The 17826-nt window shown below is 35.4% G+C and overlaps 2 protein-coding genes across 4 annotated transcripts; one reads left to right on the forward strand and one right to left on the reverse strand.

Annotated features, from left to right (window-relative positions):
* The first annotated feature begins 222 nt into the window (after window positions 1-222).
* Window positions 223-3580, forward strand: LOC104215281 (heat shock cognate protein 80-like). The gene is made up of 3 exons (XM_009765043.2): window positions 223-487; window positions 1277-1418; window positions 1520-3580. The coding sequence occupies exons 1-3, from the start codon at window positions 365-367 to the stop codon at window positions 3352-3354; spliced, it is 2100 nt and encodes a 699-aa protein (XP_009763345.1). The 5' UTR covers window positions 223-364; the 3' UTR covers window positions 3355-3580.
* A 2623-nt stretch (window positions 3581-6203) lies between these two features.
* Window positions 6204-15774, reverse strand: LOC104215279 (calcineurin B-like protein 3). 3 transcript variants are annotated; one of them, XM_009765040.2, is made up of 10 exons: window positions 15593-15774; window positions 14640-14721; window positions 14378-14526; window positions 13939-14021; window positions 13713-13772; window positions 13482-13590; window positions 13354-13406; window positions 13082-13162; window positions 6735-6847; window positions 6204-6616 (listed from the first exon to the last, which is right to left on the reverse strand). In XM_009765040.2, the coding sequence occupies exons 3-10, from the start codon at window positions 14493-14495 to the stop codon at window positions 6559-6561; spliced, it is 675 nt and encodes a 224-aa protein (XP_009763342.1). In that variant the 5' UTR covers window positions 14496-14526; window positions 14640-14721; window positions 15593-15774; the 3' UTR covers window positions 6204-6558. The 3 variants fall into 3 exon arrangements, with proteins under 3 accessions (XP_009763342.1, NP_001306262.1, XP_009763344.1); XM_009765042.2 differs by lacking the exons at window positions 6204-6616; window positions 6735-6847 and adding an exon at window positions 7919-8032 and having other exon boundaries at window positions 15593-15712; NM_001319333.1 differs by lacking the exons at window positions 14640-14721; window positions 15593-15774 and having other exon boundaries at window positions 6559-6616; window positions 14378-14495.
* Between the last annotated feature and the right edge of the window lie 2052 nt (window positions 15775-17826).

Consider the following 17826-nt stretch of genomic DNA (forward strand, 5'->3'; position numbering starts at 1 on the left):
TGTAATAGCAAAACAAGAAAGATCTAACAAAATTTACTTGATTCTCACGCAAAATTCAAAAATATCAAAACTAAATAGTATTAAATAGAGAGAAACAAAAGAAGGCCAGAACGAGTGGTCCGCAAGAGAGGTCGAGATAAAATAGCGGCCCCTCCAGTGAAAAAACTTGAAAAATTGAAGGGAAGGAAATCATTGAATAAGCCAATAGAAGGATCTAGAAACCCTAACAAACCCTACTACGAAGTATATAAAGTCGCTACTCCCTCTGCAACCTCTGCCTCTCTCTCTCTTTGATCTCTTACTCTTCGAATCTCCTTTCTATTTTCTTCCTTCGCCTCCAATCGGCTTCGTAGATCACAGAAAAATGGCGGAGCAGGAGACGTTTGCTTTCCAAGCTGAGATCAACCAGCTGTTGAGTCTTATCATCAACACTTTCTACAGCAACAAAGAGATCTTTCTCCGTGAACTCATCAGTAACTCTTCTGATGTGAGTATCTCTCTTTACAATACCTTCGGAGACTGTATAGCCTGATGATTTAGGACTTTTACTGTTAATATGTACCAAAATATTCATGCTTTGGCGGTTCGATTTCTGATTTCTGATTTGGTGACGTACTCATGCGTTGTTTACCCTGAAAGTAATATCATATGTCTGTTTGTTTGTGCTGAACTGATTTGATATGATTTTATTTATCAAATATATGTTTCCGTTTATTTACGGAATAGATGATTAACGCACAATAATGTTTGTCTTGTTATTCCTGAAATTAGACTTTTTTCTGTAATGTAGATTTTATGGCAGTGTTGATCTAGGGTTTTATTGTTATCCTCGTAGGGAACAGTAGACTCTGTGTGTGTGTGTGTACACGCTCGCTTATTATTGGCGTGTATAAGTTTTGAAATAATTAGCTGAAGAATTTGTATCTAATAAAATTTGATGCTTTGTTGGTTAGTTTTGAGAGAGTAGGAGTTCGAATACTTAAAAATGTGTTGGAGAATTTATTCAATTAAAGAAGCAATTTTTAAACTAGCCATAGTTATCTGACTTTAAATTTTTCATGGCCGCTAAATGTCATTTGATTAAAGGTACCATTTTGTCATTTTTTTGTTCCAATTATGGTTGTTGAAGCAATCATAGTTTTGGCAGTTTTGAGAGATTCTTTTGAGAAACTTCACTGCGTGTCAAGAGTTTTGTGGTTATCTCTATGTCACTGTATTATTGTCAATTTTTTCAAGTTATGAAGTATCTAATTGTTATTTTTTGTTTAAATTGAAGGCGCTAGACAAGATCCGCTTTGAGAGTTTGACTGACAAGAGCAAGCTAGATTCTCAACCTGAACTATTCATCCACATTATCCCCGACAAGACCAACAATACCCTGACTATCATTGATAGTGGTATTGGTATGACAAAGGCTGGTAAGTTGGAGTACTTTGTGTAGGCGTTGGTGCTTACATTTGTTGATGAACTCATGTTTTATTTGACTGTGAAATACTGATCTTGTTTGTTTCATTGGCAGATCTGGTGAACAACCTTGGTACAATTGCTAGGTCAGGGACCAAGGAATTTATGGAGGCACTTGCTGCTGGTGCTGATGTAAGCATGATTGGGCAATTTGGTGTTGGTTTCTACTCGGCTTACTTGGTTGCTGAAAGGGTGGTTGTGACCACAAAGCACAATGATGATGAACAATATGTTTGGGAATCTCAAGCTGGTGGTTCATTCACTGTTACAAGGGATACATCTGGTGAGAACCTTGGCAGGGGTACAAAAATTACCCTCTTCCTCAAGGAGGATCAGCTTGAATACCTTGAAGAGCGAAGGCTTAAGGATCTCGTTAAGAAGCATTCTGAGTTCATCAGCTACCCAATCTCTCTGTGGGTTGAGAAGACCATAGAAAAGGAAATCTCTGATGATGAGGATGAAGAGGAGAAGAAGGATGAGGAAGGAAAGGTAGAGGAGGTTGATGAAGAAAAGGAGAAGGAAGAAAAGAAAAAGAAGAAGATCAAGGAAGTATCTAATGAGTGGTCATTGGTAAATAAGCAGAAGCCCATATGGATGAGGAAGCCTGAGGAGATCACAAAGGAAGAGTATGCTGCTTTCTACAAGAGCCTGACTAATGACTGGGAGGAACATTTGGCTGTGAAGCACTTCTCTGTTGAGGGTCAGCTGGAGTTCAAGGCTGTTCTTTTTGTTCCAAAGAGAGCTCCTTTTGACCTCTTTGACACCAAGAAGAAGCCCAACAACATCAAGCTGTATGTTCGCCGTGTGTTCATCATGGATAACTGTGAAGAGTTGATTCCTGAATATTTGAGCTTTGTGAAGGGTATTGTGGATTCTGAGGATCTTCCCCTCAACATCTCAAGGGAGATGTTGCAGCAGAACAAGATCCTTAAAGTTATTCGCAAGAACTTGGTAAAGAAGTGCATTGAGCTATTCTTTGAAATTGCTGAAAACAAGGAAGATTATGACAAGTTCTACGAGGCCTTCTCAAAGAACCTCAAGCTTGGTATCCATGAGGATTCACAGAACAGGTCTAAGTTTGCTGAACTGCTGAGGTACCACTCCACAAAGAGTGGTGATGAGATGACCAGCTTGAAGGACTATGTAACAAGGATGAAAGAAGGCCAGAATGATATTTACTACATTACTGGTGAGAGCAAGAAGGCTGTTGAGAACTCACCCTTCCTTGAGAAGCTGAAGAAGAAGGGCTATGAGGTTCTTTACATGGTTGATGCTATTGATGAGTATTCAGTTGGTCAATTGAAGGAATTTGAGGGTAAGAAACTTGTTTCTGCTACCAAGGAAGGCCTCAAGCTTGATGAGAGTGAAGATGAGAAGAAAAAGCACGAAGAACTAAAGGAAAAGTTCGAGGGTCTGTGCAAGGTGATTAAGGATGTTCTAGGTGACAAGGTTGAGAAGGTGGTCGTCTCTGACCGTGTTGTGGATTCTCCTTGCTGCTTGGTTACTGGAGAGTATGGCTGGACTGCCAACATGGAGAGAATTATGAAGGCACAAGCTCTTAGGGACTCTAGCATGGCTGGATACATGTCTAGCAAGAAGACCATGGAGATCAACCCTGAGAATGCCATCATGGAAGAACTCAGGAAGAGAGCTGATGCTGACAAGAACGACAAGTCTGTCAAGGATTTGGTTCTATTGCTGTTTGAGACTGCTCTTCTCACCTCAGGTTTCAGCCTTGATGAGCCCAACACCTTTGGCAACAGAATTCACAGGATGCTGAAACTTGGTCTGAGTATTGATGAGGATTGTGGAGATGCGGAAGCTGACATGCCACCATTGGAGGATCCTGAAGCTGATGCTGAGGGCAGCAAGATGGAGGAAGTCGACTAAATCCATGGCACCAGTTTTTTTTGATAATCATGAGGCCCCTTAACTCACCCCCCCCTCTCCCCTCCCCCTAGTTTTTTGGTTTTTACTTACTCCACCAGCAGAACAAGATATGGTTAAGTTTTATGTGTTGTTTTTTTGGACGTGAAGTTTTACTGCTGTAGGGTTTTATTCCAGGCTCATTTTGTTATGACGTTTTAGGTTAATATAGATTTTATTATTCTGGCTATATTCTTTTCTGTGTCTTTCTATGATGAATGAAATGTTTCCCTTGCCTTATCTAGATTTCACCATGCTTTTACTAGGTTGCTTGTGAGAAATAGAGATTAGAGCTTTCATGTTAGTAGTCATTTATTGTCAGCCTTGTATTTGACCTTTCGGTTTCATCCACGGGACCCCTATTGTATCGACTTCTGCATTCCCTATGGTCAAATGATGAAATTTGTTGCTTACGCAGCTGGTTGCTCCAATGGACATTATTTGTTGATAATATGAGGATCACATTTTTTATGTTCGTTCTTTATTCCTGGAAATTGATTTCGTTCTGCAAATAAGGTCATAGACTTTTTTGTCACTGTTGGATTCGTGGTTGGAGTCTGACCATTTTAATTTTTTGGTACATTGATATCGGTACTCTCTTTTTTGACTCAGCAAGTCTAACCTTATTTGGAAAAAAAGGTGAACCTTGAAAAAGCCTTGGCTAGCTGAGATGCTTAAATTGTCTTCTACCTTTAAGTGAAGCAATATCAACAATGAAAATTTATATGATATATTTTCACTTGCCTAGACTTTAGGCATCAAAAAAAGCTGGCTGCTTTAATTTTGATTAGCCAGTCGAGTGCGGAGGCTGGTATTTGTTGTACCTACAACAAGAAGAGGAGAATCAATTGCAGCAAGTGTTTTTGGGGCTAAGACGATGCTTGTTTCAATAATTTGGAATTTTAATTTTGTTTTTTGTTTGTTTCAATTTTAGCATAACTACAACTACTACTACAAAAACCCAGTAGAATCCCACTAGTAGAGTCTGGGGAGGATAGAGTGTAGGCAGACCTTAGCAAAAAAGTTTATTCTAAACTCAACCACACGGAAAAAACAGTTTTCTCAAATTTAGGTACTCTGGACTGTTGGTGTAAGTTGAAAAAAAAAAGTGTATTTGAAGTTAAAGTTGTAAAAACAGTATTTGGAAGAGCTCATCCGAGTTTTCAAAAAACAAAAGCTACTGATGAATGAAGTTGATTTTTTTTCTCTTCCCGGTATTTGGTTGACATCCAATATTTAAACATGTTGAATATTACTAGTTTGGTTAAAACTCCGTAAAATCATTGAAGCAAAGGCAAGGTTTGGGGAGAAGACAGATAACAATAATGTTGGTCGAACTGCAAGTCGTCCAGTTTGTGAATTGTTAGTGGTCTTAGTTACATAGCTTTGTGATCTTAATAATTTGACGTAATAGATTACAAAAATGCATCCGCAAGAACTAATTGAGCTAGCGACTAGATAATCATAATGAAGTGAGCAGTTGGTTTGAGATGTCGCCTGACATGGACAACTGAGGTTGGGTGATTAAGTCAATGTAGAATTACTGCACTCAGAAGTGGGAAGACTGTTATAGTCATCTCGTCAAGATTAATCTTTTCGGTGCTTGTAATACGAAGCTTCTGACATTTTATTTGCAAATAAAAATAAAAAGAAAGGGCAACACAGCTTCAATTTAAGTTGATTAACTAACTTTTTGAAGGCTGAAATGGTTATATGCTGAGACAGCAATGGTGCAAGAATTCTCGCAAATTTCAGAAGAAATTCCGGTAAAATTGAACACGGGGAAGCTGCAAATTCAGATAAGCTTAGACATAAACAGTCAATAAGCCCTCTAACTTTGGTAGAACTTATCTTTGATTGGGATTTCGATTGAAAAGAAGTTAGGCCGCTTTCTCGTGTGCCTAAGAAGCCGAGACAATCTCAATTGAGGCCAATTCAATATTTTCCTACTCAATCTTCTTTATAGAAATAGCACTCAATCAAAAGGGAGCATAAGCAAGTTCAATGGTAGAAACCTCTGTAATCGCTCGATGGGAACCTCGAAGTTGTCTGGGGCAGGAGAAAATTCATATTAAGCACTACCCCAGCATCAACTGGTACAAGGAGGAGGTACGATAGCGAAGATCAATTCATCTCAATCTACAAAAAGCATTATCTTGGGCATGCAATCCAAAAAGATAGAAAGAGCGCTTGCTCGAAGAAAACTCTTTTAGAACCTGATACAAGCCAAGCTCCATCGACTCGACAACAAGAGTCGGTTATGGAATAAGCTTTTAGTCGGCTTTCTCGTTCTTAAGGACTTTCTGGCCGGTAGGCTTTATAAGGGACCTGCCTTGCTAACAGCTAGGATATTTCATATATAGTTGCACTTGCATTCATTTAGAAACTCTACGCACCCTATTATTAGAGTAAGGCATGCTCTCTAACTTGGGATCATCAAAATGACCGACATTGTGCAACAACAAAAAACACACGACATTACAACAATTTTTTCTTGTCAGTGTACCAACGATTAGAACTGAATGCCTGGTTGGCAGGTAAAAAAATTGGACATCCTGCAAGATCATATAGATTTTAATACTAAACAAATACAACATAAATATTAAGAAGTTATGTTAATATGTATATTTGCGCGTTTATAGATGTTGCTACAATTCATAGTCCAACCAATTAATCAAAGCAATGGATGCACCAAAAAAATGAATAGATAAATGTCAAGCTGCTTGCCTAACTACAACATATAAATCGCATAGTTGCCTAACACTAGTTAAGTGATCTCGTAGCCTAAATTTAAGCTATATGCCATTGAGTAATTTCACAATACTAATTGGGCGATTACTTGATTGCTTTGCATGTATTAAATAGCTGCATGACCCTAAACATAATCTTACCAAAACTGGCGTGCACAATTCACCAATTACGTGCATACACACAGCATAACTGAATGGGAACCCAACGTCTATCACTAGGCCACAAAATATGGAACCACTACACTCAAAAAGAATAACAAATCATGAAAATCTTGACATATGAAACGGGAAAAGAAGAAGAGCGAAACACACTATCCCAACATCCATAAACTGGCCAGTTGCAATTCCCCATAAGGCAGAAGAAAAAAAAATGTAGCAAAAGCACTTCCCTAAGCAACTTCTGCCTGTCCATCTCAAATCAGGTATCCTCAACTCTGGAATGAAAGACAAAGCTCGGGAATGTAGTCGTAATGTCCCTGTTTAAACGAGGAAGATTTTTGAGCCAATCGATGCCATGAGCATAATATGGACAATATCACAAATTGAAAACATGATAATTAGTGGAGTAATGTCAAGATCCAATATGCCACTCACTTGAGATATTGGAGAGTCATATTCTTCAAAAGTGAAGGATGTTGCAAGACCAAACTTCTCCATTCCTCCTTATCAATCTTTCCGTCATGTTTAGTATCGGCTTCTTCAAAAGTCTGACAAAGAAGAAACAGTAGAATTCAAGAGAAACTCTACCACGGGATAAAAGAGGGGGCAGGGGGAGAAGAATGAACTAGAAACATGACGAAATCCAGATCCATTTGCATATATCTAATTTGGCCATGGACAGAAATACCAGTCAAATAAATGAGCAATTCCCAAACACAGATATCCTTGATGATCCTAAACTACTTTTACTGCACATGGAATTTGTTGGTAAAGATCCAGTTCTACAAATTCACTATTAGTATCAGGTGTACTTGAAAAATTAAATCTAGATGGTTTCCAACCCTTCTTTTTTTTTTTTTTTTTTTAATGGAAAAATGATTAATAGATCTGGACCAAGAGGATGCTAATATTTACAGAAAATATTTACATCCTTTTAGTGCACAAAATATATTTACATCATGTTCATATCTGAATTGCTCCATGTGTAGAGCCTCGGGGCTTTGGTCTAGTGGTAAGAACGCCGCACATGATGTGTGGGTTAAGCGCATGTCACGGCTTTAGGCCCTGCCGCAAACAAAAGCCTAGTATTTAATAGAGAAAGATAGAGGGGCATGCCCATTATCCACCAAGTCTCAAATCGTATGCTGCTAGCCCTCGGGGATTTCTCCGTTATAAAAAAAATGTACAGGAAAAGGACCTTGATTCGCTTAGATCTTAAGGAACTCAAGAAGAGCACCAAAAATATATAAAAATCATTTTTATATTTGAATTGCACCATGTGTAAAACTCTCACTTTGCACAAGACAAGCATGTTTATATATTCTCAAGGCACCTACTGTTTATGTCTCTCTATAATGACAAAGGGAAGTGTTCCAAATGTATCTAAGCTGCTCTTTTACTATCTAGCCGTGCCAAGTATTCACAGCATCCTCTTGTCACAAGTTACACCCAAAGTACATTCAGGAACACAACCACATTTCCCAGGCATAATTCAAGTGTACAAATAGGTGACTGGTGGATTGGACCTGTTTTGACAAGTTTTAACATGTGTCATGCATATTTATTCACCTTCCATAGAAAAATATTTTTTACATCAATAATCTTTCTGTCAAGTTCGTGACTCCTCCATTTCCAGCAATTGTGCTCTTCTTCTCTCCCATTCAAAAATTTCTCCTAGAGTTTAGCGTCCGCTCATTCGTTTGTCTGCAACTGTCTCTTGATTCAGTACAGTGCTGTGCAAATCAGGAAAAGTTTGCTTCAGATAAATCTGATCTATCGATGGGTCTATTCACCGTTTTCCCTCCATCCTAATTCCTAACAATCATTTATACAGTTTTAAAGACTTCCTCTCGGTTACTGCTTCTGTACCTCTGGAATGATATTCCATGGGACCTTGCTATTAGCTCGATTGTGTTTTTCCATTCTGTTTTTGGTATAATTACTCCTCCATATTACTTCTTTTTCAGTGTTAAATCTACATAGCCATTTTACGAGAAGCCTCATGCTATGCAGCTTCAAATTTTTATCCCCCGAACAACCCCATCTTTAAGGCAACATTACTATGAGACAATTTGCTAGGTATAGTCAGTGCCTTTCTGAGTTGCCCTCGTCTTTTCTTAATTTGTCTAGTTGCTTTACCATATTTGCAGAGATTGGGTGTAAAGACATGCGAGGATCACATCAAGCACACTATCAATAAGAGCTCGTCTACTGCCTGTTGATAAGTATCGCTTTTTATAGGCGACCAGCCTCTTTTCACATTTCTATACCATATTCTGCCAGAGTACTGATTTTCTGTGTTTTGCCCTAAGGGCCTCCCAGATATGCAATAGTTCCACTTGGGACCTTAAAATTTTCTGCCAAAGAACGTATGTTACTCCATATTCATTTCATTAACTGGAAAAAGACAAATTATTACTAGATTAACATGCAGTGGATATTGCCTCAAAGGGCTAGTAGAACAAATCTGTGAAGTCTTTATGTATATCGGCCGAGACAGCTCTGTTTAATCTTCCATTTCCAATAACAAAACAAAAAAATAAGTTTTTTAAGCTAGAGAATCGGACAGATGAGATACTACTTTCCATCCACTTGATTCATTTTCTCACAAATCTCATAGTTTCAAACAGTAAGCAAAAATGACAGATTAAAATATTCAAATCTGGTTCACATAGTGTTCTTGCCTCCTTGTCTTTATCTAGTGTTCGAGCTTTCATTTGCAACCAAAAAGCATCCATGATCTTTCTTCATTGTACAAAAGCATTTTCATTATCAATTACTGCTTCTAATCTCGCATTGAACACATTTGTAATGATCTTATACACAATTCCTAAGAGACTTAAGGGTCTGAAGTTTCTTAGTCGTACAGCTAAGTTCTTCTTAGAGATTCTTCTTAGAGATCAAAGGTACGGTTATGAATGTCGCATTACGATTAGAACAGTAAAAATCCTACCATTCCTCTACAAGCCTCTGCACATATCCACATGTTCTCAAACTTGAAATATGACTTGCACTTAATCCAGTCTCTACATTCCAATGAGATGGAGCACTGGTCAGATAGCACCCTCTTAGCACACTTTGCTTGATGTTTTTGTAGGTTCATCCGATATTTGAGAACAAGGATCTATAGACTATCGATGTTCTACCACCGTTTGTTCCTTTAAACCATGTCTAATTACCTCCATAAAAGTACGTCTACCAGCATAATTGTAAAACTAGAGTATCCCTCATTGATAACATTAGGCTTAACTGTTTTGGTTTTTCTAGGGTAAACCTGGTGAAATTGGGACACCCACCAATCACCCACTGCCATTCCCCAAGAACTGTAACTACTGCCCCTGCCTTTGACTTCTTTTTTCTGGTCTACAAATACAGATAACACCAAATGCCTCTCTGGCTTGTAATAAAGCTTTCCTCTCCATGTTGCAACAGCAAATGATAGAGTTTGACTTACATAAGTTACATTACCATGTAATCTATTATTTGCATTTGAGTTATCGTGTAAGGCTGTTGTCAGAGAGTGGAGGAGATGTATTGAAAAATGCTGTAACTTAAAGATTTTTAAAGACAAGGTAGACTTCTCTCTAGTATCACGCATCTTAAGAAATACCTTATGAGCCAAGGAGATGTTCCATCATTTACTAAGGCATAGAAGTAGTGTAATTGTTGTATAAATCCAAACTAGAAGTTACAAAATTGCCCCTAAGAATGTATAATTATGAGACCTAAAAGCTTCAAGCAACTACACCAGAACTCTTATATCAGTTATCCATCAACTATTTATCAAAACCATAAAAAATAATTAGCTCTTAAGAAATACCTTGCCATATTATGTCAGGCACTAGGAATAGGGGCGCCTCAATAAAATTGGTGGCCTAAACCAAATTTTAATGAGAGATCTTGAACTTTAAATTATAGAAACATCATATATTTTATTTGAAGTTTAATTGTTTTATTTTTGTGCAATTTATATCTAACTCCATTCGTTCAATCATATTACTATTTTGTGGGATCTATATCTAACTCAATTAATTCAATCATATTAGTAATATGCTCATTTATTGTTTCATGAACTTTGAGCTTAGCTTAAAATTTCTCCAATCTTTACTATCTTCACTAGCTTGTTTACTATCACTCAGGGTTAGCTGATGCTTTATTTAATAAAGCATGTGCTTTAGGCCCCAAAATTTTGGGGGCCCCAATAATAGGCTTATATTAATTTTGCTTTTAGTAACATATTGAGTCTTTCAAAGCAGTACAATTTATTACAAAGGAAAGATAAGCTTTGCTATCGTGATTGATATGACTGTTTGGGTAAATATTGGGGAATAAGAATCATTCCTCTACACCCTTTACATGTGAATGTAAGCAACTTTTTGGGTTATTTACATTCTGGTGTACATTATTCTTCTCTATTTTACCTTCCTCATTAGTAAAAGAAACATACAATACACTTTTAAACTCATTTTCTTGGTTTCTCCTAGAGTCCAACTCTTCTTTTTTATCTTTCTCATTAGAAAATGTATACTACACCTTTATACCCCCTTTCTTGTTTTTTTTAAGAATCCAAGTCTTCCATCAGCTATATTGTTTTGTCAAAAACAAGAATACTATTGTTCTATAAAAGACAAGAGTTGAAGAGTACCATTGAATAAAGTATATTGCGTATCCTTTTTTGTTTTTTATCAAGTTTCCAACATTACAGCAAGTATATTGACGCAGCAAAATGTTATTTTAATATCAAATTATCAACTTCTTAAGTCAGATTCTGTTAATCTAAAATTTGCTATTTCTATTTCATAAGTATATCTTACCGTTTTGATTATTTATTAGAATTAAAATATGTCAACTAAAAAAAATGAATCTGGTTATTCAAAAAAAACCCCAAAAAGGAATAAGTGAAACTTTGATATAATCCCAAAAAGGTGGTCTTGATAACTTTTTAGCAAACAACAAAAAAATCAAATAAAAAAATATGGGAGAACGTTCTTTAGATGAGCAAGTTTACTAATCTATTTGAATTAGATGATGATAAAATCTAAGAAGAAGAAGTTACTAAGAATTCTGATATCGATTCTCAAAGAAAAACAAGAACTTATAGATGAATTAAAATAATTGCATTTCCTAGAATTAAGAAATTCTTTGGCAAATCTCAATGTTTAGGAATTACATAATCCTAGAATTATTACTCATTGGAAAATCAAAGGTTATCTTTTTTGTTGTTGAGAAAGTTGGAAAATCTATGGTTCTAGGAATGCAATTATTTAATTCCAGTAGAAGTTCTTGGTTTTCTCTAGGACGTAATCAGATTTCTCACTAACTTTTTCTTCTACTTAGATTTTATTATTATCTCACTCGACTAAATTAGTGACTAGTTCATCCAAATAATATTTTCCCATATTTTCTGATTTAATAATTTATCAGGAGTTCCTTTAGGCTTTAAGGACTGTGTTAAAGTTTCAATTCTTCTTTTCTTCTTTTTTGAGTTTTGTATAACCATATTCATATATTCTAGTTGACATATTTAAATTATAATAAATACTTAAAAAGGCAATATATACTGATGAATATAAGTGTAGGGATTGATACCATGATTCTTTTGAACTTCAACTTGAATCTTTAGGGTAAGGACCTTTTATTTGAGCTCATCTCTTCTCCTTCCTTTTTCATTTCTTTCTCTGGATTGAATTTGTTTGGAATATTAATTAACAGGTTCTTTTATATTTGTTGGGATTGTTTATATTCTTTATCTGATTGTCTTCGATTCTACCACGACTTTTTTGGGTTTGAATGATCGTTAGTGATAACAAGCATTCAAGTTAGGTTAAATATTTGAGTTAGTGTAATTCTAACCCGTGTAATTCAAATTCACTCTATCTTTTACTCTTTGTTAATGTTCTTCTGCATATTTGTTTTGCTTCCGCTACCGCTACCGCAACGCTAAACTCTTCCGCTCTTGTATTTGATAAAACAATAGTACTATAGTTTTGACAGCATAATAGCTTATTGAAGACTTGGTCGCTCGAAAAAACCAAGAAGAGAGTATAAAAGTGTAGTACATGTTTTTTTTATGAGAAAATTAAGAAAAAAAAGTCCTGGTCTCTTGGCGAAACCAAGAAAGGGGTTTAAAAGTGTATTACACATTTTCTTATGATAAATATAAAAAGAGAAGAATAATGTAGGTAACCTACTAATGTTGTTGTCACTTGTCAAAATGTAGATAACCCAAAAAGTTGTTTAAATCACACGTAAGAATTTAGGGGGGTGATTCTCATTTTTCAATTTTTGCTCAAATAGTCACATCAATCACAAATCACAAAGCTAGAAGCTACCTTTCCTTTTTTTAATAAAGAAATTATACTTTTTTACTTTGAAATACTCAATATCTTATAAAAGAAAATCAAACCTATGACTTATAAGTCTATTGGGGACCCAAAATTTTGGGGGCTAACGCACATGTTTCATTGGCTTCAGCCTTCGGTCGGCTCTAACTAGGAATTCGGGTGCTTCTCCTCCCAATAGGCCCATGATCAAAACATCATCCTTAAAGAAACATCAGGGGATTGGTGGGTGCTTCTTTTCCCTGTAGGTCTAAGTAACCAAGAATCATCCTTGAAAATGACAAAATTCAAATGGACTAACCTATAACAAATAGATAGCAAAGGAGACAACAAAAAAGCAAAAGCACTATTGAATTCGTGTACATGTTAACATGAGAATCTCTCCTCCTTCAAATGAAAGATAGACCATTAAAAGTATATAAATTTAGGTTGAAGAAGCACCTTATCAATTATGCTCTCAATGACCTCATCTGATAGGTTCATACCAGACTCAGCAAGGGTAGCAACCACCATTTGCTTCACCTGCACAAGAACCATACTTTACTTATGTCAGGCACTTCAGGGGAATGCAATTAAAAGTACAAAAAAGATTTCCAAGAATGCTTTGTTACCACTAACTAGAGCAACTGAACTAAAAACTGGACATTTAGAAAGTAGAACAATATAGGAACGTTCAGTACTTCATTACTTCACCTTACGAAAGATAGACTTACCTCTTGCCTCTCAATGAAGCCTTGTTGCTTGAGATCGTATAGCTGAAAAGAAACTACAGTAGCAATACCATTAGAAGCAGGATTATTAAGAATTGAAACTATTTTTATTATGTAAGCATGTCACATACACTCAATCTTATCATCAATAGGAGCATTTGGATGGAAAACAGAGAGGGCACGAGCAAATTCCTCAAACCCCAAGATTCCATTGTGCTTTGTGTCAAATAAGTCAAAGACCTGCAATCAGATGAAAAAAAAATGTTTGCTCTATCAAAATTTGTAATCCCCAATTCAAAATGAAAAGACTTTTTTGATAAGTCAAAATGAAAACATTAATGTAGCTTGCAATAAGAACGCACCCTGTCGGCAAACAAGCTTTCCTTTTTGATCGTCTTGAATAGTGCCAATTGAAATTCTTCCTGCAATTTAGTAATAACTTTAAAACCCAAAGACCCTTGCTGGAATCAAGACTGATTATTCATGCATAATAGCCCAAAAAGAGTTATGCTGCTAGAACACCTATATCTCAAACACACCAGTGCGAATATCCAATGCTATATTCTTAACAAAGGATGAAACACAAACCTTGTTGATCAGCCCATCATCAACCACTGCGCTGCTGATCTTCTTAAATAGCTCATAAAGAGCTTCAATCTCACTGACACTAACTGCAGCAAGAATAAGAGTGTACAGGTTAAACCATATTTATTCTAGTGGAAAAGTCAATACGATAAAACAACCAATAGATTAGGATGCGCATATCTCAACTCTGTATATTCCAAATCCTTGTCCCAACATTTTAAAGAATTCAACAGATATGACATAGAAAACTACAAAACAAATTTTGAAATAAAGAAAGTTTTTACCTTTTTTAGTACACAATTTTCAAGATGCAAATACAGACTACATATGACGCAATCATAAAGACACACTTGTAGCCAGACAAAAATTGTTTTTGGTTCATCTTTCTTTTTACGTTCTAATTGCAAAACTAAGATGTTAACAAAGCTTTCATATAGCATACAAACTGTTTCTCGTGCTAGGATCTCCGGATCTTCAAAGCCCGTTGATTGCCTATCCAGATCACAACATTTCGACAGAGAAGCACCTAAATGCTTGATACCGTCTAGGCACTGCAACATGGTATGATCCCTACTTCAATTTGCTCCATATCTGGTCAACCCAAAAAAATCAGAGCTGGGAAGGGTGGGAGACCATCTTGACCGGTCATTTGTGCCACGAGGAAATAATTATAGAATATGAACAAACAAACAAAGTGAACTAACCCTTTGACCATTCTCTGTTATCGTCCTATCTGAATGTAATATGTTGCGAGTTTCTGAAAATGATCAATTTGGAGCTATATATCTGACAAGAAATACATGTCAATATAAACTTAATTCTACCAATAACCCCTCAAACAAACAAATAAAAAAGAAGAAAAAAAAAAGAATACAGACCAAGAGCTTTGAGCCCTCTAAATCCCCTTAACATCCAATTTAAATTTCTGCTAATATAATCACCAAATAAGGGTTTGAGCCTAAGTTAAATTTGGCTTAGACTCTTCACTCTAGCCATCCTATTAAATTGATATCTCTATATGCGGGTAAGAGCAGAAATGACAATAGAATTTCCTTAAAGCGCAATGTAGATTTCAGAATCATACATGATCAAATAGATTTTAGATTACAGCATGCTGGCACTTTACTAGGTACTAATTGTGTAAATGTAGAGAATTAACAATACCCAACCTTAAAGAAAAGACAAGGAAAAAAAGAAATTTGACTAGGACAAATCACATAACAATTTGTCAACCAATTCTATCTTAGGATTAAAGGGGAGAATTTCTAACTTTTGGGGTTAAATTAGTACAGTGACAGCTTGCAATTGTTAAATTTGTATAAATTAGAAAGGATGGGAGCTCAAGTGAAATTCCTGGACATCACATTTCTAGCATTTTCGGAATTACAATTACTTAAAATTTACGTTGCAACCGCATTTCCTAAAATAACCGATCAATAAACTCGATGGAGTTCAACAACATATTTATACTGGAAACCTCTTCGACGACAAGAAATTAACCAAATCACAAAACACAGAAATTAAGAAATAATCGGAGCATTGATTCGATAGGATGATAATAGGGAACAGATCTAACAAAGGAAGAGAAGTCAGGGCATCAGGATTCGAATAAATAAAAATGCGAATTGCAGAAATGAGAAGGAGAAAAGGGATTTACCTTAAGAGAGAAGAGCGCAGAGATTCAGATGAATAAGATAAACAAGGAGAAACGACTAAATAAGATGAATCTGATGGTGACCGATGTAAATATGGGCCGCTCCTCTTTGCCCAGTCGTCAATTTTTTTCTTGACACCGATTCTCTCCTTTTCTTTGCTTTTGTTTCTTTTCACTCTTTGGCCATTCTCCATGTTAGCACTGCCTCTATAATTTTATATTTATTTTTATTTTCGCCAACCCATTAAATTTGGCCCAATTTTTCATTTTGGCACTTTAACTCAGTCTTGTTCCATTTTAGCCCTCCGGCCTCATTTCTTTTGTTCCACTTTAACACAAAAGCTGACTAGATTCCATGTGTGATTTGTCTCACCCTTGTAGGCGCGTGAGAGCCATTTTTTAAGCCAAATTTCACACTCTCAACGTAGAGGCGAATCCAAAATTTAAACCCTATGGATTCAATTTTAATATTTTTAACATTGAACCCATTATATTTTTAAAGTTATGAGTTTATATTTTTTTTTTTACAATTTTAATGAATTTTTACATACAAATTTTTATTCCGCGTCGAAAGTTATGGGTTCAGTTGAACCCGTAGTTATTACTGAAAATATATTAAAAAAAAATATTTTTTCCCTGGGATGTGGGCAGAAAAAACGAAAAACATAATAATTTGAAATTACAAAAAAAAAGTAAATTTTTTTTACGAGGGGTGGTGGTAGCAGCTAGGTATTTGCACGCGCTATATTTTTACCTGAAAGAAATTTTTTTGTGTCAAAGTAGAACAAAAGAAATGAGGTTGGAGGGAAAAAATGGAACAAGGTTGAGTTAAAGTGCCAAAATAAAAAATTGGGCAAAGTTTAATGGTTTGTATATGTATTTGGCCTTTTATTTTTGGTAAGAGAATGGCAAAACTTATTCCTTATTTTGATCTAAAACAATCCTTTAGGGGTCTTTGGTTGGAATACGATTTATACCGGTATAAGTTATATTGTGATAAGTTATGCTGGGATTAGTTATGCTGGGATTGTTGTTTATTCATTGTTTGGTATGTTGTATTAAGAATGACAATTGCATAATTTCTAAGAAGAAGATATAAGTTATACCGGTGCTAGTTACTCCACCTTCTATAAGGTATAGGTTATCCCAGTTTTAAAATTAACACCGGAATAAGTTATCCCGGTTTGCTAACCAAACAGAGTATTAAGGTAGTATTAAATTTTTATACCACCCTTATACCTTCTTATACCTCATACCAAACGACCCCTTAAAGTAGAGTTAATACCTAAATCCCCTAAATTGTTTTGTCATTTTTTTACTTAAACTATTCGATGTCCCCAAGATCCCCGAACTATATTGTCTTTCATATTAAAACCTTCTCGTCCCATTCTTACAGGTGCGTCTAGTACACGCTCACCATGTGGCACTACACGTGGCTATTTAACTCAGCCTTAAACTTTCTTAAACTATAATTTTTTTTGTCAGTTATCTACTTAAACTATCTAGTACCTAAAATCCCCCTGAACTATATTGTCCTATATATTAAAACCCCATTTGAATTCTTAGAGGTGCGTTTAACTATATTAACTTATGGTTCGTACTAGATTTTTTTTTAGTTTATTCATGATGTATTACTCTCGGATGACTGAATAATTCTAGGAGTTTTAGCTAAAATAGTATCTAATGTAATAAGTTAATTTTAAGTTTGGTTGTGATTGTGCTTTATCCTAGATTCCATTTGAATAAGTTCTTGTTTATATTTACTTTGCAGTATAATAAACAAAAAAATGAAGGCATATTGTGTTGTATTTATTAAAAATCATCTTATATTACATAAACAAAATTATACAAAATAAAATTTCACAAATAAAAAACCAAACAGCCAATGACTATATTCTCTAATTCTAGATTACACAAACAAAGTTCAAGGGATTCAACTTTATTATCTACAAGATGTTGGATTAATAAGAAGATTTAAATGAGTGTTTTTTCAACAATATGCATATGAAATGAAAGAAGGCTAAAACAAAAAAGAGAATAAATCAATTTAGAGGAAATAAGCGAGGGAGAAATTTTTTCAAAAGGAACATATGGAGAACTGAAGAAAAAAATCAAAAAGAAAAAGATGAAAAAGAGGGTGAAAATAACAAATGAAGGTGAAAAATAAGGAAGAACAATGAATGAGGAAGAAAGGTAGATATAAAGAAAATAAAGAGAATATTTATAAAAATTATAGT

This window comes from Nicotiana sylvestris, chromosome 6 (genome assembly GCF_000393655.2).
Source record: "Nicotiana sylvestris chromosome 6, ASM39365v2, whole genome shotgun sequence".
In the NCBI taxonomy this organism is placed as follows: domain Eukaryota; kingdom Viridiplantae; phylum Streptophyta; class Magnoliopsida; order Solanales; family Solanaceae; genus Nicotiana; species Nicotiana sylvestris.